We start from the raw sequence: 23,721 nt of genomic DNA on the forward strand, positions 1-23,721 counted from the left end.
CTTTTCCTGAGGGTAATGCAGCTACGGGAAAGGTCAGCAGAGCAGCGGGGGACGGAGGGTAGAGGGAGAGCTCACCGTTACAGGGGCCTCCACACCACCACCACCACCACCACCCCGCAGAGCCTCCCAGGGAGGGCTCTGCGGGAAGGGCGGGGGCTTGTCATCAGCTCATCCTGGTAACCCTCCTGGGCTCTCACACTCAAACCTTCTAGCTGTCCATCTTACGGTCATCCTTCACGTTCTGTCCGACCCCACGGCTACACTCCTTGACAGGCTCCCCTCTTGCTATGAAAACCAGCCAGTCTGCCCTCCCTGTCGCACTGCCCCAGGCCAGCAGCCCAAGCTGATTTTCACGTCCAACCCTGAATGCTGGGTCAGTAAGAAGAGCCGCTGGCCTATGGGTCAGCGTCCTTCCCAGCTGCAGCCCTGACTGCCCACATGACCTCACACTAGTTACTTTTCTCCTGTGAAGTGGCCTCTCCCACAAGTTCTTGTGGAATCACATCGGGGAGCAGAGACCGGGTGCTCGTGATCACGTGAGGCCCCTGCTCCGCGGACAGCGCCCAGGTGGCAGGAGGCTCACCCGGCACAACGAAGTGGACCACGGCGTGGTGGTTCCAGGAGAAGCCCTGGGGCCAGCACAGCTTGGGCTCCGGGGCCCGGGCACTCAGGACATGTCTCTGGCGGTCGTGTGGGCTCCACACCAGGCCTTGCAGGTTCCGGGCCTCGGCCTCTTCCCCACCAGCGGCATCGACGCCCTGCCTGCCACGCGTGGACACGAACTCCGAGAGCCGCACCAGGTGCTGGCCTCGTTCCAGCAGCTCAAGCTCCAGCAGGTAGCGGCCCCCACGGAGGTGGTCCTGACGCTTCTCCACGTTCACGATGCGCCTCAGCTGGTACCTCCTGGCGGAAAGGGTGCGGGGCTTGGGTCACTCTTCCCGCATGTGGGAGCAAGGCCAGTCGTCAGGAGACCTTGGTCTTCGCCCAGCTTTGCTGTTGGTTAACATGCTTGCGTGATGCTTACCTGCTCCAGTGAGCACTGCTGCCATCTTTAAAAATGCACCTATTGGGGCCTCCCTGGTGGCGCAACTGGTTGAGAGTCCGCCTGCCGATGCAGGGGACACGGGTTCGTGCCCCGGTCCGGGAAGATCCCACACGCCGCGAAGCGGCTGGGCCCGTGAGCCATGGCCGCTGAGCCTGCGCGTCCGGAGCCTGTGCTCCGCAACGGGAGAGGCCACAGCAGTGAGAGGCCCGCGTACCACAAAAACAAAACAAAACAAAATGCACCTATTGGGCTTCCCTGGTGGCGCAGTTGTTGAGAATCCGCCTGCCAATGCAGGGGACACGGGTTCAAGCCCTGGTCCGGGAAGATCCCACGTGCCATGGAGCAATTAAGCCCGTGAGCCACAACTACTGAAGCCCACGTGCCTAGACCCTGTGCTCCGCAACAAGAGAAGCCACCGCAATGAGAAGCCCGCGCACCGCAACAAAGAGTAGCCCCCGCTCGCGGCAACTAGAGAAAGCCCGCGCAGCAACAAAGACCCAATGCAGCCAAAAATAAATTAATTAATTAATTAAAAAAAAATAAAAGCGATAAAAATGTTCTGGAATCACGTAGTGGTGGTGGCTGCACAACATCCTGAATACACTTAAAAGCCACTGACTCGCGCACCCCAGAACGGTGGACTGAATGGTAGGAGCCTTTTTTTTTTTTTTTTTTTTTTTTGCGGTACGCGGGCCTCTCACTGCTGTGGCCTCTCCTGTTGCGGAGCACAGGCTCCGGACGCGCAGGCTCAGCGGCCATGGCTCATGGGCCCAGCCGCTCCACGGCACGTGGGATCTTCCCGGACCGGGGCACGAACCCCTGTCCCCTGCATCGGCAGGCGGGCTCTCAACCACTGCGCCACCAGGGAAGCCCGGTATGTGCCTTTTATCTCAACTAGAAAAATGTTGGTGGGTTGAATGAATGAATGAAAGAACAGAGCATTCATCCATGCCTTCTGCCCCCGCCCTCCTAGCCCACATCTGGGTCTCAAGGTGTCTTTTTAGCCCCAGTTTTGCCTGTCCCATCTCTTTACCAGCTCCCTCCCTGAGAGCCTTCCCAGTGTTCAGCCTGTGTCCTGGGCCAGGCCCCAGGGATCTCAGACCTTGCCTGATGGTGGGACCGAGACCTGACAGGCACTCATCCTCCCAGGCGCCTGCGGCCAGGGCCCCCCCCCCGCCCAGCCCACGAGAGCCCTTTACCTTACCCCCGGCTGCGCTGGTTAAGCTTCTTCAAGAAGACCCGCGTGACCTCGAGCGCCTCCTGCTCGGGAAGCAGCAGGTTGCCAGACGTGTTACAGCTCAGGTCAATCCAGTCGGTCCGCAGGGCTTGGAAGTCGAGGTTGCCGGCACTGAAGGTCTGGTCCCAGTTCACCACCGGGTCGAACATGGACAGGTATTCCAACACCTCCCTCACCTCCTCCTCCTCTTCTTCCCCCTCGTCCTCTCCCTCCGCTCGTCCTTCCTGGCCGCCAGCCGCGGCCAACACCTTCTCCGCCTCCTTAGGCCAAGCCCTCCTGGGGTCCGGAGGCTCCGTCCTGTCGCCCCTTCTCTGCTTTGCAATGTATGACTCAACTTGACTCAGCCACTGGGACTGCCCCAGCGTCTTCCCGGGGCTGCCACCCGCGGGTCTGGGCCTCTTCACTGGAGGTGGGTGCCCTGCTGGGCGTCCCGGGGGCCACTTGTCAGGATGCCGTGGAGCCTGGTGGGGCTCGGGGTTGGGCTTCCTGCCCTTCTTCTCTGCTGGCTGGGCCGGGATGGCGCTGGTCCTCGCTGGGAAGGGGGCTGTGGAGTTCTGCGTGGGAGGGGGCACCACCAGGCCCCCCTGCGGCTGAGCCAGAAGCCTCCGCAGGCTTCGGAGGCGGCGGTTGGTGGCGTCCTGCCCGGGGGCCGTCGGGGGCCCTTGCTTCCCCTCCGGTGTCCTGGCGTTCTGGCCGTCAGGGGCAGGGGTGTCCTCTGCCGCTTCTCCGTACTGGGATTCTTCTAGAAGGCCTTCCTCGGAACCTGCTGTCAACAACAACCATCCCTCGCGTGGGGTTTCAACCTCTCCCCAACAAGATCCACGAGACGGCTGAGGACCAGTGGGTGAGCCAGCGGGGGTCCCTGGCGGGGCCTGCACTGGGCCCGGGGTGAGTTACTCAACCTCAGCTAAAGCCAGGGTCTCCCTCTTCCATAGGGTTGTCAAGAGTGAGTGACACGAAGGACAGAAAGCACTAGCCGGGGCCTGGCACATGCAGGGACCCAGCAGATAGCCCCACTTAGTCCCCAGTACTGCAAGGAGAGAGGCCACAGGAAGACAGTGCTTCTGCACAGCAGAGCTTCCCTAATGATGGGCCGGGGTAGCGAGGCCCTCGGACAGTTCAGGTAGCATCCCCCATGGCCCTTCGTCCTCTACATGTGCCTTGGAAAGGAAGAGGGGGGAGAAGGGCTCCTCCCCCCACCCTTGGGGCTGGGGGGAAGGGCTGTGGGGTTTGCATTCTAAGCTCCTGCGGGGGGAGGGCGGCTCGGCTGTCACTCTGTACCTGGCTGCTCCGGCCCCTGCTTCGGAGGCTGGTCAATCTTGATGTAGTCCTGAAAGTTGAGCCTGCAGGAGTGAGGGAGGCTGGCATGGGCACCCTGCAGGCCATGGCGCGGTCGGGAGGGGCGGCCTGAGGTCATGCCCGGCCGGGGGTGCAGGGGGGGAGGCTGCGTGTGTGCACGTGTGCTTGTGTGAAGCACCCAGGAAGCGCCAAGGCTCCTTGGTGGAGGGTCTCTGTGGCCCTTCTGGTCCAGGCAGCCCTCCCGGCTCCTGCCCCATCAGTGTCTCACCTGTCCTGGTAGTAGGAGTTTTCCTGGTAGAAGCACTTATTATGGGTCTCCATGTGGCTCAGGCGGGTGTAGTCATTGGGGTAAACAAAGGACAGGTGAACCTGGAGGCGGAGAGCAGGGCTGCTGTGGACACAGCATCGGGATTCCACCCCACCCCTGACGTGCCCTCCCCTGGGCTCTGGACTGAACGTGCCCGGGTCAAGCGCCCCGTGTGCACATCCCAGCCTCCTGCCCTGGCTTGTTCTCCGCAGCTGCAGCCGGGGCCACCCCTCCACCCGCCCCTCCTGCGGCCTTGCCCTCTCCTGCCACCTCCCACAGTCCCGAGACAACCCCTGTTACTCCCTGCACTGTCTTTTGCCCCCTTTCAACATAGCTCGAGGCCTCGGCCACCAAAAGCCTTCTCAGCCCTGCCCCACGGCTACCCCCAGCCTCTCCCGCCGTCACCTCTGGACCCAGGGGCGCAGCAGGATCCTGCCCCTGGGGCTTCCGTGCGGGCTAGGGGTTCTCCAAGGCGGAGCTCCACCTCACGAGCGCCTTGTCTATAAGTTTAATAAATACCGCCACCCTCGGGGCGGAGGGTGGGAGGCCTTAGCCAGCCCTCCCCGCACGGCTCCGGGCCCCGCAGGGCAGCCCATCCGGCCCCGCAGGGCAGCCCATCCGGCCGGGCACAGCGAAATGCCGGTTCTCTGGGCCCCAGGAGGCATCCCACCCGCTGGCGTGTGGAGTGGGGAGGAGGGGCCAGCCTCTGCAGTCCCGGCAATGGGCAGCGAGCCCCCTCCCACGCCTGGCCCTGCCGCCTGGCCCGAGACTTACAAACCGGAGTCCCTGGTAGCGCTGCAGACGAAGCCCGTCCACCAGGTAGCTGGGCTTGTAGGGACAGTCGGGCAGGACGCGGCGGAGCTGGGATCTGGGGATCAGTGGCACTGGGACAGAAGGAGGCGGAGTGAGGATGAGTGAGGGAGCCTGAAACAGGCTGGCTCACAGCCACAAAGCCTCCAGGCTGCGGGGCGAGGGCTGGATCTGCGGCCCCAAGCCCACACGTTTCTGTTTTCACTCGTGGCAGCATCCAGCCCGGCAGCTGAGGCCACCAAGCGGAGGCTGCCACCACTCTTGGGGGTGGGGGTGGATTCCAGGGGCAGCTGGAGGCAGAGAGCTCGCACGCAGCACCTGATTCGAGGCACAGGACGGTGCTGGGATCGCTGTACAGGGCCAGTCTCAAAACAGGTTTAGAAACTCCCAGTGAGGCCAAGAAGCCTCCCCCTAGTGCAGTGCCAGTAACTGAATTCCCTTCCGGCTGTCATGGCGGGGACAGGGCTGGAAGGGGACACTTTGTCGTCTTTTAAAATGTAAACACTCTGGACAGCTTAAGACTCCTACACCTTAGTGGGGACGTACTTCTCTCACTGGACAGCAAGAGCTAGAATCCAATAAGAAACCGATATACGTGATTGCAGAGGGCACACCTGGGTTCTGGCTCTATTTCTTGTCCTTTAATGTTTGCTCTGTAATGATTTGTACAATTGCAAAGCTGTACATCTGTCTTTTTGTACCTTTCTGTATGCATGTTATATTTCATACAAGTAAAAGAAAAGAGTCTCTGATTTGGGGATATTGCGGTAGCACAGAGGCCTCCTCCTCGACATCCGCGGACCTGGCAGCGCGTCCCCCGGCCGGAGGTCAAGTCCACAGTGAGGTCGTACCTCGATAGAGGGTGTCCCGAGGGTCGGGCCGCAGCATGTCGGCCAGGGGCTGCTCATCAGTGGGAAGAGGGTCTGGGGAGCCTGCATGGCTGGCTGCTGTCTGCGGGATGTGGCCCACCTCATCCATCCTCAGGACTGTCTCATCTGGGCCCAGGGAGGAAAGAACAGAGGGCAGCTGTGACTCCCAGAGAAAGTCAGCCCAGAAGCCAGGCCCCTGCCTCCTGGAGGGGCCAGGAAGGGGCCGACTGAAGGCTTCCGTATCCCCAGGCTGGTACAGTATGTGACGCGCTCAATCCCGCTTGCCCCCAACCCTGCCTCCACAACCTGTGGTCTGCCTTGGACCCCCTGCACCAGCCCAGGGCCAGCACACACCACAGTTTTGTGTGAGTTGGAAAAAGCTACCTCTTCCTCAAAATGTGTTACCTGCTACCTGCTGGAAATTCATCATTAGAAGTCTGTTTATTTAACAAACACAGGAAGGGCACTTACTAAATAATAAGCCAGGCGCCGATCCAAGCATCTTACAAATATCAACGCATTGAATCCTCAGAGCTGCTGGGGCTTATGTACTATTACCATCATTCCCACTTTACAGACAAGGAACTTGGGCAAAGGGAAGCAAAGTCACGTGCCTGAGATCACACAAAAGCTGAGTGAACCCAGGCCTGTGTCTCAGCCTCTCCAGCAGACAAGCCCAGGCCCAGCAAGCAGGGAGCCCCTAGGCTTCCAGCACCCACCCCTCACCTCCCTCTGGGGGTCTGGTGTTCAAGACTACTTGTCCCCTATCTGACCAGCCCCGGGGGCTGGCTCCTTGTCTCTGCTCCCTGCTTCCTGAGATCATCTGCCGTGACCCCAGATAAGAGCTCGGTTACCTCTGGCCCATCTCACTGGCTTCTTACCTGAATTGGCCTCGGGCTTCCTTTTTCTTGGTTCACACTCAATCTATGGATTCCAATCTCCCTTCCTCTTCTGGCACCAACTGGCCCTTCTGCCCTGACCTCCTGCTTCGGTCACCGGCAGCCTCCCCCGACCCCTCTCGCCCCTTCCTCACTGCCGCCCTCTCCTGTGAACCAGACCTTCCGTTCCGCTCTCCCTCCTGCCCTCCGTGCAAACGCTCTTCCCACCGTCTCCCGGTCTCCTCCAGACCCACCTTCCCTTCCTCGCCAGGGCTTCTGCTCTGCCAGCTCCTCCTATACCTGGGCCCACACGGCCCACCTGCCGGTGGTGACTTCTCAGTGGGGCCTCCAGGCAGGGGGAAATCATAAGCAACAAGTATACTCGGGGAGTCCACTGACTGCAGCCTGAGAGAGGTGAGAACGCTTCCTCTCCTCTGGCCACAGCCGTGCGAGAACCATGGCGGCTCATCTGCAAAATAGGGACTGGCCTCCCTCAGAGGCTTTTCATCTGGAGTGAGCGTCCTGGTCTCTGGATCCCCTTGAAATCATACAGACAACACCGTGTGGAGGCGGACGGGTGTTTCTCTGGGGCGAGGGCTCGGAGAGGTTCCGGAAGGCGCTCACAGGTCACCGACCCCCCGGGAGCTAAGGACCTCTGACCATAGCGCCCTTCAGGCTCTGCTCCTTGGTCCGGACCCTCCACACCTCGTTCCAAGCAGCCCTCCCAGCCCCGCCAAGCCAGCCCCACCTCGGCCCGTCCCCAGGCTGGGGCAGGACACTCACTTGTGAAGAGGGACAGGGAAGCGGAGTCAATGATGCTGAACTTGGCCCCGGGGTCATTCCGTCGCCACTGGGAGAGGAGAGAGGGTGGACGCGGCAGGTTGGAGGTGGCTGATTTGGAACAGAGCTCAGGGGCCTGGGCAGAGGGGCGGCCAGGCACAGAGGCAGAGGGGACCTCGGGGGCTCACCGCGACTTCCACGTGGTCGGTGCCCTGGTCGTTCTGCTTGTGTAGCACCTCGAAGTAGTACCTGCGGGCGGCTGACAGGCTGGCGGGAGAGGGCAGGGAACGGGGGCTGTCTCCCAGGCCTCCACGCCGCCTGAGCCCCCTCCCAGCGCCACACACGCCCCGTCCCTCCCTCCCTTCTCCTGGTCCCAGGGACCTGCTGGCGAGCATCTGGGTCAGAACCCCCATCACCGCTTACTGACAGGGCGGCCTCAGTCTTCCCTCCCGTGAGATGGGATAACAACAGCACTAACCTCCCTGGATACTCAGCTCTCTGTTAACCCTCAGAGAGCTGTTCCTATGTGGAGGCACTGTGCTCAGTGCTTCATACACATGAACTCACGTAATCCCTGTTTGCAGGTAAGAACCCTGAGGCGCAGAAAATTTGGGTAATTTGCCCAAAGTCCCCAGGTAATAAGGGTGCAGGTGGGGTTTGGACCCAGGCAGTCTGGCTTTAGAGCCCTCATCCTCGGCTGCTGTGCTGAGTCACACGGGAAGTGGTGACCTCGGGGGCTGGCACGGTCAGTGCTCTGTGCAAGCTGTACTGTCTCACTACCATCAACACCAGCACCGGCACCTTCAAGCCAACACGTGTTCTTGCCAGTGTGTGCAGGCCACCAGGTGGCGCTCTGGGGCTGGGATGGTTCCCATCCCAGCCACTCCAGGCCTTCCCTCCAGCCTGCCCAGGGGCTCCCCGCCATTCGGAACTTTCTGCAGCTCAGAAAGAGCAGAGGCGGTCCAGCTGTGGACCCTGCAGGGATGGAGAAAATGGGCAAGCAAGGGCGGGAAGAAAGGAGACCCATTCTGTTTTCCAGTCCTGAGTGCGTCTGAACAGTTGTGTGACCCTCATTAAGTCACAGCCCTCTCTGGGCCTCAGTTCCTCATCTGTAAAGTGAGGAAGGATGGGCCAGGTGGTCTCTAATCAAAGACCTGGTTTACCTGAATGCACGTGGCCCTGGCTCGCTGAACCTCTGTGATGGGGCGGCGGGGGGGAAGTGTCCCCTGGGCCCGGGCCCCGGCCCTGAGCCGGCCTCTCGGCACCTCACGGAGGCTGGGGCTTCTGCCGTTCCTGTCACCACACTCCCTACTCACCTCACTGGTCTGGACATTTGACTCCGAAATTTCCCGAACTCTCCAGGGGCAGTCCACTCTTTCCCAGTCTGGAGGTGTGGGGAGCAAGGGAAGAGAAGGGCGGACACAAAGGCAAAGTATGGAGGGTGGGAAGTGGCGAGTGAGGGGACACAGGCAGAAGGAGAGAGGAGGCAAGTGGGAGGAGGGAGGAGGGGAGATGGGGAGGGTGGGAAGGGACACGGGACCACTCGGGAAGTAACTCCCCTTCCCCGCACGCCCCTCCCCCAGCAGCCGGCGCCCACCGCGGGAATCCTCAGCATCAGGACCAGAGCACCCAGGATGGGTGTGGCCCAGTCCTGAGTCTTCCCCGGGTCTGTTCCCGGCCACACCCAGTCCATCCCTCTGTAAGATGGGAGGCAGCGGGGGAGAATGCTGCTTCTTATGTCTCTTCCCTGGCTGTCACACCAGACTGTCCTGATGGAGGCAGGTGACCTGGCTCCCGGGGGCAGTGGGAGGGCCCATGGGACCGTGGGGACCCTACCTTGCCGACGCTGGCCAGCAGCTGCAGGCCTGAGACCTGGTCGTCACGGCTCAGCCAGAATTCTGCGTTGTCATCGGCGGCGATGGCAAACTGGATCTCCCCTGGGCATGAGGGCAGTCTCCAGGTGAGAGCAGGACGGGCCTCCACAGAGCGGGTTCTCATGTCTCAGGCTAAGTCCTCTTTGGGGGCTTGCTGCTGGGCTCCCCGCTTTGTAAAGTGGGGGTCTCTACACCCTGGGAGACCCCGTGGAGATGGAGACTTACAGGGAGGGACCAGCTAGTTCCAGACCCTTCAAATCAGGGCATGAAGTGGCCACCTGGGGGCCTGCGTGAGGCCTCACCACGGCCAAACTCCACCCCTCCCCTGAGGGTGGGCTAACAGGGTCCAGCTGACCCAGGGCAGGCGATGTGTTCCGGGCACCCTGAGAACTCGGGCAGGAAGGGGAAGAGCGGGATCCGGGGCTGGCCTCACCGTCGCTGAAGGGGTGCAGGTAGCCAAAGATGCGGAGGCCATAGTTGGTCCACTTGGGGGACACGGCCAGCTTCCTCAGGGTTGTGCGGATCTGTGCCGGGAAACCAGAGGGGGATCATTACCCGGAAGAGGGAAGAGGGAAGTGAAGAGGCTGGTCTGCTCAGGGCTGGCGGGAGGACGAGGAGGGCGGGAGGCAGGCGGACCCGCCTCCCGCTCCCACTTGCTTCTTTATCTAGGTGACCTGCAACAGTGCACAGCCCCACAACTGTATGTGGCGGCCTCCTGGGTAAACTATATTGCCAGGGAAATCCCTGGGAAGGGAACAAGGGAGACACTGTGGGCGTTAGAAGGGGGTCCACAGGATAAAGGAAAAGAAACGAACCAGAACAAAAGCAAGGGAAAGTGAGGAAGACAGAAGCGGGGTGCAGGCGTGAGCGCCAGGAGCGGGGCAGGAGGGCAGCGGGGGAGGAGGCACTCACGTGTGGGTACAGGGGGAAGTGGAGGTCCCTCCGCAGCTGCTGCATGGAGCTGCCGCACCAGTCTTCAAACACGTGCAGGTTGACGCGGCCCCGGAACTGCACGGGGCAGGGACAGGGTGTGAGCGTGAGATGGGGCCGGCCTGCAGCCCCGGCCCGGCCCGAGCGCTCCTCACTGTTGAAGGTCATGGTCCACCCAGTCCCGCTCCCATCCTCGGCACCCGCGGCTGCCTGGGGAACCTCATCCCCGTGGCCTGGCCCTGAGGCCTGGGGCTGTTTTTCTGTCCTTGCACGTGTCCACACGCCCACATGCATGTACACGCACATATACACACTCCCGGCTCTTTCCATGCAGGAAGTGGGCTGGTCTGCATCCCCCAGGCAGGGGGAGTAACAGCCAGGACAGAATGGCAGGAGGGAGGTGCCAGGCTGGGGCTTCAGCCGGACCCGCTCTCCCTCCCCTACCGCCTCGTAAGAGGACACCCGCACAGCTGTCTGGGTGAAAGCTCACCCACCCGTGGTCTTCGTGCTACTGGCTGCCCTCACGGGGAAGCAGCTGGCAAAGCTGCCGGAGGTCTGGGGGCCCCATCGGCAGAGGGGCTCTGACGGCTCTCCTGGGAGCTCAGAGCCTCATGCTGCCCAGGCCTCTGCTGGGATGCCCACCAGGTGCCTGGGCCTTCGGGGCAGCCCTGGGAAGGTAGGAGCAAGGAGGTACCTGCCTCCCCTCCTCGGCTGTGGGGCTGGTGGGCACGGGACTGAGCTTGGAGGCCTGGAGCACAGGGCCCCCCTTGGAGGGGAGGGGAGGGCAAGGGCAGCAGACTGGACCCTGAGTGGGTGGAAGGGTGGGGAGTTGGAGAGGGGAGGGGGGTGGGGACAAGGTCCCAAATTATCCTGACAAAGGGCTTCAGATCACCCCATCTCAGCCCTTCCCCACTCCCCGCACCCCTCCCCAGCTTAATCTCCAGGTTGTGGGAGGTGGGCCCCAATCAGGCCACACAAACAGGCCCTGCCCTTCCTGCTGTCAGATATCAGAATCCGAGCCGCCCTTAAGGAAGACAGAGGAGGAAGGGACACCCAGACTGGAAGCCCAGACAGAAGGGCTTCAGCAAGAGATCCGCAGGGAGGGATGACGGGGGAGAGGAGGGGCCGGGGAGGGCCCCCTGACAGGACTGTCCCCTCCCCATGCGGAGAGCCCGTCACCCCGTCCCCTCAGCAACTTGGTTCTTCCCGGGACCGCAGGTAGCAGCCGTCGCTCCCCAGAATATGAGTGGGGGGCTGGGACGGGTGGGAGAGAGAATGTGGGCTGGGTAGGTGGGGGTCGGGCTAGGGCTTCTTGGAACGAAAGAATGGGGGCATTGTGCTACTTCTGGGGAAATTCCTAAGTCCCTTTTACAAGACTCAGTTGTCTTCCCCACGCCCCTCCCGGGAGACTCGCCCCCAGAAGGCTGCTGGGCTCAGCCAGGAGGCCAGAGGCTACAAGGGCTTGTGCAGGGGAAGGAGGAAGGAGCTGGGCTAGCCCCCCACGGCCCCTCAGGGCCCTGCTTAGGTAGCGGCAGAGGAAACCCAGGCAGGGGGAGCACTGTCCACATCCCCGGGGGCTAGGCCCTGATTCAGCACAGAGCCAGCGCCCCAGCCACGCTCCACCTGCCCTCAGGCTGTAGGAGGGGATGGACACCATCCCCGAGGGACCAGTGGGCACCTTCTTCCTCCCCAGGCCCTGACTGGTGACCCTCACCCCCACCCCGGGGCCCATGTCCCTCCAAGCTTTGGAGACTTCGTGTCAGGCAGGGACATGGGACTCTGGCTTGTCAGCACGGCCCTCTGCCCCCTCTCTCCACCGTCCAGCAGAGCTAAGGTCCAGGGAAGAGTACTGGTTACTCCCACGCCCAGAACACGCCCACGGCCAAAGACGGATTGGAAACTTCTGCCTACAAGCAGTGGAGAAAATACCTGTTGAACCCTCTCATTTTATTTTTTATTTTATTTCTTTCTATTTTTTGGCCTCGCCACACGGCATGCGGGATCTTAGCTCCCCGACCAGGGATCGAACCTGCGCCCCATGCAGTGGAAGCTCAGAGTCCTAACCACGGGACCACCAGGGAAGTCCCCTGAACCCTCTCATTTTAGAGGTGAGAATATTGAGGCCCAGAGAGGTAAACTGAGCCCCTAAGGACACACAGCAATGAACCCTGTGGAAGGGGGAGGGCTTCTGGGAGTACGGATGCAGCCTGGTGGGTGCTCACCCACCACGTCCACTGCCTTCCACCCACCACAGGGTCCCTGCCAGGCCTCGCTGGGCTCACAGAGCCTCCCAACCGGATGGAGGCATCTCCCACCACTGACTCCTCACACTGCCTGTAGAACTGTCTTTCTAAAGACAGATCTGATCACGCCACTCTGCCACTTCACACCTCCGAGGGTTCCCAGAGGCTTCTGGACAAAACCTCACCCTGCCTTCCCAGCCTCACCTCGCCACACTCCCGGTCATACCTACACCCCAGCGCGCACACGCCTCTGTGCCTTTGCAGATGCTGTTTCCTGCTTGGAAGGCCCTTTCCTTTCTTCCCCACCCGGCAAACTCCAGCTCACCCTTCAAGGTTCTTTTCAAATCTCTCTCCCTAGGCTTCTGCAACTTCCCCAGGCAGAGTTCCAGCTCCCTCCTGTGGGTTCCCTGCACATCTTAATGATCTGAGTGAACAAATGCTTGGAGAAGCTAAGTCTGGAACCATATGTTCCTTCATTTATCCTATAAGCACCAAGTGTCTGCTCTGTACCAGTGATGACGCAAAGATAAAAAGGGTTCCTCAGAGGAGAGAGACATGCAGACAAACGGGCCACCTGTGCCGGCTACTGCAGAGGCTGAAATGCAGAGGGTACGAAGGCGGGGCGGCCAGGTCCACCTCCAGGAGGGGTGAGCAGCCCAGCACGGGTGTGAGCACAGACCATGCTGCTGCTTGGCCAGCCCGAGACCAGCACACCTGGCTGGACCACGTGACTTCCACCCAGCAGGACAATGAGGTCACCAGTTCCTACACACCGGACTCCCGTTCAGAGTTTCTAGCACCCGAGCTACTATTTTTCTTTTTTAATAAATTTATTTATTTTTGGCTGTGTTGGGTCTTCATTGCTGCACACGGGCTTTCTCTAGTTGCGGTAATCAGGGGCTGCTCATTGCGGTAGCTTCTCTTGTTGTGGAGCACAGGCTCTAGGCGCCGCAGGCTTCAGTAGTTGTGGCACATGGGCTCAGTAGTTGTGGCTCGCAGGCCCTAGAGCGCAGGCTCAGTAGTTGTGGCGCACGGGCTTAGTTGCTCTGCGGCATGTGGGATCTTCCCGGATCAGGGCTTGAACCCGTGTCCCCTGCATTGGCAGGCGGATTCTCAACCACTGCGCCACCAGGGAAGCCCACCCGAGCCACTCGATTCCTGTTCGCACCTGCCCCTCGAGGGAGCTCCCACTGGGAATCCAGGGGGTCCCAGCTCCAAGAGGGTAAGAGGTGGCTCTAGATTGGGAGGACAGGGCCCGAGGCCCGTCTGGTGAAATTCTGTTGGAGGGAATTGTCCCCATTGGAATAGATGGTTTGTAATTGAACTGTGGTGTCCCTTGTGTCTCCCCACGGTGACAACGTGTATGTTGGTGGTGGTTCAGGGCCCTGAATAAAGGGCAGCCTGATCCGCTCTGAAACCCGTACACAAACGTTCACGGCAGCTTTATTCCCAAGAGCCGAAAGAAGAAACAACCCAAATACCCATCTATCGAGGATCATAAAATGTGGTCCATCCACACAGTGGAAGATTATTCAGCAAAAAAATGAACACAGTTCTGATATACATGCTGCTATGTGGATGGACCTCGAAAACTTAATGCCAAGCGAGAGAAGCCAGACACAAAAGGCCACACAGAGTGTACGATTCCCTTTATATGAAGTGTCCGGAGCAGGCAGGTCTAGAGAGACGGTAGATTCGTGCTTGCTGGGGGCTGGGGGCTGGGGGGCAGTGAAGGGGTGGTGGCTAACAGGTGAGCGGGTTCCTTAGTGGTGAGGAAAATGTTCTAAATTGAAAGTGAGGGATGCACAACTCTATGAATATACTAAAAGCTACTGAATTGTACATGTTAAATGGGTGAATTATATGGTATATGAACTATATCTCAATGAAACTGTGAGAAAAAAGCGGGGGGAGCCTGAGAAGGGGAATCAAGGTCCCAGCCCTCCTCTCAGGAGAGAGACGCCACCTCGCCAAGCCCGCATGACGTCACCCACGGACTCTGACTTGCTTTGATCTGATTCTGCGTTCACCAAATTTCCTTCTTATAATTATTTTGGTTTTCTGGGGGTAGCGGCCTGAGCAGCAGACAGTGTCTGGTCAGTGGACCGTATACTGACTGCTAAGTGAATATACTGGCACTGAGGTTTGTTAATTGGTGGGGTTTGCTAGTCAGTGTCTTATGATCTGGGCCGACAGGGACAAGTCTTTGAGAGCGGTTACCCCGTGCAGCCCAGCCCACCAGCCGTCCACTCCCGGTCTCACAAGGGAGTGGACTAAGCCTGCTGTGCTCGAGAGCGACTGCTGGCCTCAGAGATCCTGAGCTGCCGGCCAAGGGCTGGGGCGGGGAGACGGTCAAGGGAGAGACCACGGGCAGCCTTCCCGTGTTCTGTCCGTGCTCACCGGCAGGGCAGGGCTGCAATAGCTACGCCACCTTGGGGGAGTGACTGAGTCAACCCCTCTGGAGCCATCGCCAGGAAAGGGGCAACAACAGTGCAACCTGACAGCCGTGACAACCAGCAGATGTTCAATAAATGACACGTGTCCTTCACCTGAGCACTTCCTGCTGAAACCGTATGTCAAAAGGCAGGAGACAGGTAAGGAGAGGGGAACCGAGGTCCCCACGACGGGCTGGAGGGGAGGGCACCACTGCAGCTGGGAGACGGCATATGCTAGTTATTTAAACATTCGGGGCCTAATTATCCTTGCCGGTAAGATAAGGAGACTGGATCAGTGATTCCCTGAAGATCCATGAAGACTGTAATGAGGATTTTATAAGCCACTTTTTGTTTTCTTTTGGCCACACCGCGTGGCTTGTGGAATCTTAGTTCCCCGACCAGGGATTGCACCCCGGCCCTCGGCAGTGAGGGCCCACTGGACCACCAGGGAATTCCCTATAAGCCACTTTTAATAATAAAAGGACAAAGTCAGTGGAAATCAGGCATTTACCACCAAAAGGCTAAACACACTTACTAAAAGATCAACTATTTCTTTAAAAAGTCAATTCTATTTTAATCACTATTTACTATTTGTCACTGCTGTCATGGAGATATATACGTATATATCTCCATCCTTGATTGGCCAAAAAAGGTAAGAAAACTAATGACTAATAAATGCAGATTATTATGTAGTTATAATCTTTCAAAATCATTGGTTCATTAAGAAAAATGATCCAGGGACTTCCCTGGCGGTCCAGTGGTTAGGACTCCACGTTTCCACTGCAGGGGGCACGGGTTTGATTCCTGGGGAACTAAGATCCCGAGAGCCGAGGCCAAAAATAAATAAATAAATAATCCAACTGGCCTCAACGGACAGAAGGCTGGATCGCTGGACCAATGGTTTTCGCAATGCCATCTCCAGGTGGGGCGGGGCAGGGCCTAATTACCCGATGATATCACCGGGTACAGGTGTGCCGGTGTTGTAATCCATCCTCTCTCAGGGTTTAAACAGAGGCAATTTCACGGTGTAGATAACCTACCATCATATTTTGTATGACACGCATCCTTCACGCCCGCCCCACGGCAAATGGGTGGACTGGAAATAAAATCACCCAGGTGGAAGAGGTCAACCTGTGACAGGTATGGACGAGATGACGGGCTGGCTGACAGCACCCAGCCAAGAAAGGCTTGGACAAGTTGCACGATACAAAACCTAAATTTACGATGTTCACCCGCAAAGCACCACGCTGCTCTGGAGTCTGCACAAGCTTTTACCCAAGGTGATCTTGTGCATGTGATTAACCCCCTGAGCCTCTGCTTCTTCACTGAAAGAAAAAGAATCTGTCAAATCCTATGTAACAAAAGGTATGATGATGCTTATGACAACTTTCATTCACACGTTTAACTGCTTCCTATAAAAATTTTCTAGGGCTTCCCAGGTGGCGCAGTGGTTGGGAGTCCGCCTGCCGATGCAGGGGACGCGGGTTCGTGCCCCGGTCCGGGAGGATCCCACATGCCGCGGAGCGGCTGGGCCCGTGAGCCATGGCCGCTGAGCCTGCGTGTCCGGAGCCTGTGCTCCGCAACGGGAGAGGCCACAACGGTGAGAGGCCCGCGTACCGCAAAAAAAAAAAAAAAATTTTCTAAAGCGGAGTTTCCTAGTACATGTCCCTTAGAACACTGGTTTCATAGAATATTAATGGTTCACGGGAAACAGTAATTCTGGAGGCAAATAAGTTTGGTACGTGCTGAGCTAACAAACCAAGTCAAACAGATGACCGCAGAACTCAGAGCCTTTCATGTGCTAATGTGTATTTCCAGGGAGTGGATGTCTATAGATCTGAAACCATATTTAACAGTGGATTCCATTCTGCCTGGAATATCTTATGGGGTTTAATGGTCCATGAAAGACAGTTTGGGAAGCCGAATTTTATAACTGGGGATTAACACGGACATGAAAGTCCTGTAGCTTTCCTCAGCTTTGCTTTCCTCACCCATAAAATGAGGACATTGTGTTATCCTATAGGGTCATAAAGCTGACAGGAGATTATGCACAAAGCCTGGCACCCAGTAGGCCCCCTGCAAATGTTAGAGCTTCTCTAAAGGAAGAAAATTCAATGAGCCTGGAACCCTTTCATTTTTTTCTTCAAATTAGATGAAAAATTTTAATAACAACCACTAGAAGAAAATTTTCTGGAGCCTCTGGAATTCCCTATAAACATTGTTTTTTAACCCTCTCCAAGAGCAGCCTCACCTCTGACAGCCAGGGGACCGGCTTATTCCACTTCAGGTAGCTGCTGTTCCCCCCGCCACCTCTCGCAGAGTCTTGGTCCTGGCAGAACAGAGAAGAATGAACTTGGTGGGAATATGAGGGTGACAGCAGGATCGGGGCCCCTTGAAAGTGCCTGTGGAAGCAGAGGCTCAGGAGACCCAGCCCTGCTGTCGGAGGCTTATCGACTTACGGACACTCCCCTTTCTGGCTCACACTATATCCCTCAGGAATATACCTCCAACGTGTAACCCTGAGGTGCTTCTACTTCCCTGACTTTTCTCAGTCTTCCCATATGGAAAAATTTTTTCTAATTAGACCAGGCTCTCCTGAGGGCAGGGACCTTGCCTCCCTCTCCTGTGACTCATCTGTCCTAACAAGTGGGGGCCTCCTTGGAGGAGACACCCCACCCCCTCCCTACCCTGCAGGTCCATGGGTGCAGTTTGGCCCTGGTCCGGCCTTGGAGATCCATGTCTGTTCTAGGCTCAGAGGCTCAACCTTAGGGCTCCAGGCTGAACTGGACCTCAAGTTCCCTAATCCCCACCCAGAGCAGCTTCTAGGGACCATCAGCCCAAGAAACACCATAGGGAAAATACTCCAGTACAAATCTGTCCCCCAGCTATTTGCAGGGAGGGGCCGTCTCTACCGCATCATCTCTGACTCTTAGCGGCAAGCACTGGGACTGTCACTAAAGTACCAGCCCAGTCTTCATCCCGGCAAGAGGCGAGAGGTGCTGGTCCAGCTCAGACTGCTGATGGAGGCCACATGCCTGGACGGCTCAGACTTGGGCATCTTGAACTATGCGACAAGGCTTTGGGGAAGGAACGATGGACGCCTCTACCCACAAAGCTAGGAGAGCCCATGAGACCAGCCTGCCATTCAGGGACTCCCTCTGCTCTGCCCTCTCCTAACACAGGATGTGAAGATGCCCTTAAGGCTCTGTGGGCAGCGGAAGCCGAGGACCCATGTTAACGCGCCAGCAGGGAGGACGGGCTGACCCTGCCACGTACCTTGAGGCCCAGCCTCTGGGGACGGTAGAACTGGAGATTTGGATCCACAGCCGGAATGTTCCTGCTGGCCAGAGCCTTGGCCAATTCTCTCCAGCTGCCATACCCTGAGGAAGGGAAAGAAGAAGAAAGGAACAAGGTCAGCACGACCTGAAGACCTCATAAATCCGCGAGATTCAGGGCGTAATAACAGAGGTAATTGTGTACCTTCTGTGGCTCCTGAGCCCTCGTCTTGGGGTGGGTATGAAGTGGGGTGGAGTGTAGGGGGGACAGTTACAACCTCGGCCAAGGTCAACACGGCAGAGAGCGAGGGCGTGAGCTCATCTCCTGTTAGGACTTGCTGTCTTTCCCAATTCTGAGGAGGAACCAGGTCAGGTGAACCCGGAGCTTTGTCCTGCCATGTGACCACCACAGGCTGCCTGTCGAGGCCAATTTCGCCCAAAAGCCACTGGGTGCACGGTGGCGAGCTGAGCTTTCCCCTCACAACCTCCCTGCCCCCGAGCCAGGGAGCCGGTGGGGCTATCTGACGGGGGGCCCTCCCCCTGCCCACCGTTAGTCGCTGGGCTGCTGGATGGACCCAGAGCTGGGGGCGCCAGGAGACCGTGGGCCAGGACTTGGCGTTTGCCTTTCAGAATTATAAACAGCTGGAGATATGAGATTTGAGGCCCAGCTCCTCCTGGATGCATCTAGAGGCTGTGTGTGACGGCTGACATCTGTGCCCTGAGGCCCTGGAGCCGGTCGGCTTTCACACACCTGGGAAGGTAACAGCCAAACCACGGTGAGAATGAGGGAGACGCACGTGCATTCACAGCCACGCAGAGGGGCAAGGAGCCGCCGAGGGTCTGAGGGGGAGAATCAGAGCTCAGTGGTCAGCACTGCTGTCCACTGGGGGCTGGGGCTGCCCACAGGTCAGGGGGACGCTCGGGCAGGATGGAGACTTTGTGGAACCGTAAGGCAGAATTACAGGCCACCAAGAGCTGGGAGGGGCCTTCAAGACCACCTAGTCCTCATTTCAGGTAAGGAAATGGAAGCCCAGCTGTCTGGAGTCACTTAGCAAACACAGTTGACCCCCTTGTCCACAGGGGATACACTCAAGACCCCCAGTGGATGCTTGAAACCACACGCAGTACCGAACCCCATATATACGATGTTTTTTCCTATACATACTTATGATTAAGTTTAATTTACAAATTAGGCACCGTGAGAGATTAATAATGTTAACTAAAACTCAAATAGAACAGTTATAACAATATATTGTAATAAAAGTTATGTGAATGAGTCTCTCTCAAAATATTTTATTGTACAAACTGAATGCCTCTGCCATCTTAATGGAGCACTTATCATTCACTGTGGCTGTAGCTTCTGCAGTGTGAGGTGCGACAGCAAAAACAGTAAAAATTTCTTTTCCCTTCGTCACAATTTCACGGAGAAAAGATTCGCTCTTGCCGTAGATCTTAGCAACCTTAGCATACGGTTTTTTTTCTTTCTTTAAGTTTCACCTTTTCACTCAAAAGAAGCACCTTATGGCTTTCCTTTGGCAAATGTGAATTTCCAGCATCACCGCTGTTGCACCGTGGGGACAGTGTTAAGTAAAATAAGGGTCCCTTGAACACAAGCACTGCGATGCCAGGACAGTCCATCTGGTACCGAGACAGCTACTAAATGACTAACGGTGGGAGGGGCTGGAGAAAGGGGCTGACTCACTTCCTGGGCAAGAGGGAGCAGGACAGCGCGAGATTTCGTCACGCCGATCAGACCGGCACACACTTGAAAGCTTATGAATTGTTTATTTCTAGAATTTCCCATTTAGTATTTTCAGACCCTGGTTGACCTTGGGTAACGGGAACCATTGAAGGTGAAATCATGGCTCAGGTAGGACCACTGTAGTGACAAAGCTAAGGCTAGAACCCAAGAGTTCAGATGGAACCCACTGGAAAAGCGCAGAAAGCTCTCCCACAGCTTCATCAAGATGCTCCCAGGACACTGCCGTGGGCAATGCCCGGCAGTTAGACTGGCACCACTGGCCACCATGAGCCAAGAGATGCCTGGAAGCAGATGCATCCTAGGACCCCCAGGCGGGCACCAGTAGCGGCACAGCCAGCCAACCAGACACAGAGGAAAGAGCACAGCCCACAGAAGGCGGACATCAGCGCTTTGCCAGAGTGTGTGTGTGTGAATACCTCCAGGAAGGTGGGTGGAATGTGGGGCGCGGCGGGGGAGCTTTTCTTACCCAGTTGCATGCTGGGTGCTCCACAGGGTTTACTCAGCACCTCGCAGGCACGATCCCATCTGGACGAGGCCTGATTACCCCCGCTTCCCAGATGGGGAAAGAGAAGCCCAGGGCTGAAGGTCACGGAGTCCGCCGTTTCAAAGCGGGCATCGGAACAGAGAGCCTGTCTGCCTCACCAGCCAGCATTTCCTCTTCCCGCCTACATTTTCTCCTGTGGATGCTGTTTGGTGTGGACCTGGAGGAGACCCGGGGGCAGAGCGTCCGCTGGGGATCTGTGCCCCTGGGTTTCTGCGCAGACATGAACCGTCCACTCGTGTTATGTTTATCGGGACTTCCGCAGGTTTATCCTGCTGCCATCAAGGTCTCTGCTGTTTCCATGGCTGGCCAGCGGGCAGGCAGAAACAGGTCAGACTAGTTCGACACAGAGAGATGTTCTGGGGAAGAGGATCCAGGAGCCAGTGCGGTGACGTGAGGGGGAGGGAGGGAGGGAGACAGAAAGAGAAAGAATGTTCCCAGACCCAGCCCTACCTTCCCGCCTGGTGTTCCTGCGCTAACCAGCCTAAGACACTGCTATCAAAGGAGCCCCATCCCTGCCCAGGCCCCGGGGACTGTGGGTTAGTAGCTGGAGGCTCAGGGGCCTGGGGGACAAGTGAGTCGTACCGTGGGAGGGGAGGGGAGGCGCTGCCTTGCTTCTGCCTCAGAACGACTGGGTCACCTCTTCCTTGACTTTGCTCTGTGGCTGAAAACGACCTACTTGTAGACAAGGTTGTGAGGATATAACCCTAAAAATTCAATTTGCCGGGCTTCCCTGGTGGCGCAGTGGTTGAGAGTCGCCTGCCGATGCAGGGGACACGGGTTCGTGCCCCGGTCCGGGAAGATCCCGCGTGCCGCGGAGCGGCCGGGCCCGTGCGCCATGGCCGCTGAGTCTGTGTGTCCGGAACCTGTGCTCCGCAACGGGAGAGGCCCCAACAGTGAGAGGCCTGCGTACCGCAAAAAAAAAAAAAAAAAATTCAATTTGCCACATCCGAGAGAGTTCCAGCGTGTCTCCCAGGCACGTTCTTTCCCACACACTAGTTTTCAGTGCCAGCCAAATTCTTTGACTCCTGGAAAGTGAGACAGGTCACCCCAAGGTCAATGGACTCTTCCCGTGGTCTTCACTATGCTGTGTCCTTGCATTTACTGGGAAGTGACAAGGAACACTGTCTCCTGGACCAAACTTCGGAAGGGCTCCTCTGAGCACTCTTTTCGACTAGGCCGTAGTCTTTGGGCCCTGTCCTTGGCCCGCCCAGCCCAGATTTTAGGAAGAATCCTGTTAACTCTGTTTACAAAACCCTCCACCCTTGATACCTGAACCCAATCAGGTAGCCAGGATGCTGCTAGGCTGGGCTAGCAAGAACCCCCCACCCTGATGTCTCCTCCTGGCAATTCTCCATCCACTGACCCATCGCGCTGCTTGTGGGCTGTAAATCCCTGGCTGCCTTTGGAACTGAGCTCAGCTCGATACCTCGGTCTCTTTCCCACACTGTGGTAGTACTGAATCAAACCTGTCCATCACCTTTAACTCGTGCCTGGCTCTATTTCTCTTTCAAAGAGGGTAACAGGTGGCTCTCCCAGTAAACAAGGACAAATCCACAGAACGGAGGGGATGTCAGGGGTTAAACCTAACCAGGCCCTGCCCAGGTCACAGGTGCGTCTGGATGGCTTTGAAATTACTTGGAGCTGAGACAGTCACCAGCCCAGCCTTTAGCAATTCAAGGAGCAGGAAACGCCCTTGGCAGACTTCACAGTGTGGAAAAGACAAGAAGGCTTGGAGTCAGGAAGCTCTCCATGGATGGCCACCATTATAAATGGTAACCGCTTGAGCAAGTAACTGAACCTCTCTGGTCTTATCTCTCTGGCTGGTGGAGATAAGACCCCTGCCCCTGCCGTGAGGACTAAATACTGTGCGTGTCAGACACAACTAGCACCCCGTCCCCCAACAATGTCTGAGTTCAGGGTTTTGGACCTGGGTGTCAGAAGATGTGAGTCCCAGCACCTCAAGAATTTTATAAAAACCGGAAACGGCCAGTCGCCGCCTCTCTCCTCTGGGCAGAGAAGCAAGACGACCATAGGCAGCAGCGACTCAGTGGTGGGGGTAACAGACAGCACTTCCTCTCTGCTGCCCGGCTGTTCTCTGCGCCCCTCCCGTCACCCACCTATCCTCCCAAGCCCGTTAATATTCACTGAGCACGTAGCAGGCGTCAGGCACGGTGTGGAGCTTTTCCTCCAAGCCCGTTAATATTCACTGAGCGCGTAGCAGGCGTCAGGCACGGTGTGGAGCTTTTCCTCCAAGCCCGTTAATATTCACTGAGCGCGTAGCAGGCGTCAGGCACGGTGTGGAGCTTTTCTGCTGTGTTAACCCTGCCAGAGGTACCCTGGCCCCACTTAGCCCCCTGGGGGAACCAGGAGCTAAAGAATGTGCTGATTTAACTATTGACACTTGTCACCTGCCCTCGGGTAAGTGAACTCCTGCTCCTGGCCAGAGCGCCAGCTGCCAGGGCCCCTTTCTCCTGCAACAGGTGTCACATTTGTGCCAGGAGACAGACACCCCGATCTCAGGTGACAGATAAAGCACCACCGTGGGCCTCACGTTCTGCCCTCACAAAGCTGGGCTATCAAATTCACCATCAGCCGGAACTCTGCCAACATCTCTCCTCTGTGCTATGTGGACTCTTCAAAGGCCTGGAGAGCATCTCGTTGGCTCTTTGGTGAAAATACAGCATAAGTACAGCCCTTGGTGCTTTCTTTTTTTTATTTCAGATGATACTTTTTTTTTTTTTTTTTTTTTTGGCGGTACACGGGCCTCTCTCTGTCGCGGCCTCTCCCGTTGCGGAGCACAGGCTCCAGACGTGCAGGCTCAGCGGCCATGGCTCACGGGCCCAGCCGCTCCGCAGCATGTGGGATCTTCCCGGACCGGGGCACGAACCCGTGTCCCCTGCATCGGCAGGCGGACTCTCAACCACTGCGCCACCAGGGAAGCCCGATGATACTTTTTTTTAAATTAATTTATTTTATTTTTGGCTGCGTTGGGTCTTCACTGCTGCACGGGCTTTTCTCTAGTTGCGGCGAGCGAGGGCTACTCTTCGTTGCAGTGCACGGGCTTCTCATTGCTGTGGCTTCTCTTGTTGTGGAGCACGGGCTCTAGGCACGTGGGCTTCAGTAGTTGTGGCACATGGGCTCAGGAGTTGTAGCACATGGGCTCAGTAGTTGTGGCGCAAGGGCTTAGTTGCTCCGCGGCATGTGGGATCTTCCCGGACCAGGGCTCGAACCTGAGTCCCCTGCATTGGCAGGCGGGTTCTTAACCACTGCGCCACCAGGGAAGCCCCCCTTGCTGCTTTTTTTTTTTTTTAAACTCTCACCTATATTATTTCCCTGCATCCTCACCAACTCCCTGTGAACTGTTGTCCTCTTCTTTAGAGATCAGGAAACAGAGAAGTGAAGTCACACAGTGAATAAGATAATCCATGTTAAG

General features: G+C 57.5%; 1 protein-coding gene across 2 annotated transcripts in view; it reads right to left on the bottom strand.

Annotated features, from left to right (window-relative positions):
* The window catches only part of B4GALNT3 (beta-1,4-N-acetyl-galactosaminyltransferase 3), a 94,039-nt gene that overhangs the window by 5,475 nt on the left and 64,843 nt on the right, over positions 1-23,721 (bottom strand). Inside the window, exons 2-15 of one of the 2 annotated variants that reach the window (XM_060026024.1) lie at positions 17,984-18,087; positions 16,959-17,036; positions 10,012-10,107; positions 9,533-9,623; positions 9,062-9,162; positions 8,542-8,609; positions 7,414-7,492; positions 7,229-7,295; positions 5,550-5,693; positions 4,663-4,772; positions 3,850-3,950; positions 3,564-3,625; positions 2,250-3,045; positions 584-903 (exon numbers count right to left, since the gene is read on the bottom strand). In XM_060026024.1, coding sequence (XP_059882007.1) covers positions 584-903; positions 2,250-3,045; positions 3,564-3,625; positions 3,850-3,950; positions 4,663-4,772; positions 5,550-5,693; positions 7,229-7,295; positions 7,414-7,492; positions 8,542-8,609; positions 9,062-9,162; positions 9,533-9,623; positions 10,012-10,107; positions 16,959-17,036; positions 17,984-18,087 — 2,217 coding nt within the window. Of the gene's footprint in view, positions 1-583; positions 904-2,249; positions 3,049-3,563; positions 3,626-3,849; positions 3,951-4,662; positions 4,773-5,549; positions 5,694-7,228; positions 7,296-7,413; positions 7,493-8,541; positions 8,610-9,061; positions 9,163-9,532; positions 9,624-10,011; positions 10,108-16,958; positions 17,037-17,983; positions 18,088-23,721 lie in introns of both variants that reach the window. The other variant, XM_060026023.1, reaches the window with a different exon arrangement.

Source organism: Delphinus delphis, chromosome 11 (genome assembly GCF_949987515.2).
Source record: "Delphinus delphis chromosome 11, mDelDel1.2, whole genome shotgun sequence".
NCBI classification, from domain to species: Eukaryota; Metazoa; Chordata; class Mammalia; order Artiodactyla; family Delphinidae; genus Delphinus; species Delphinus delphis.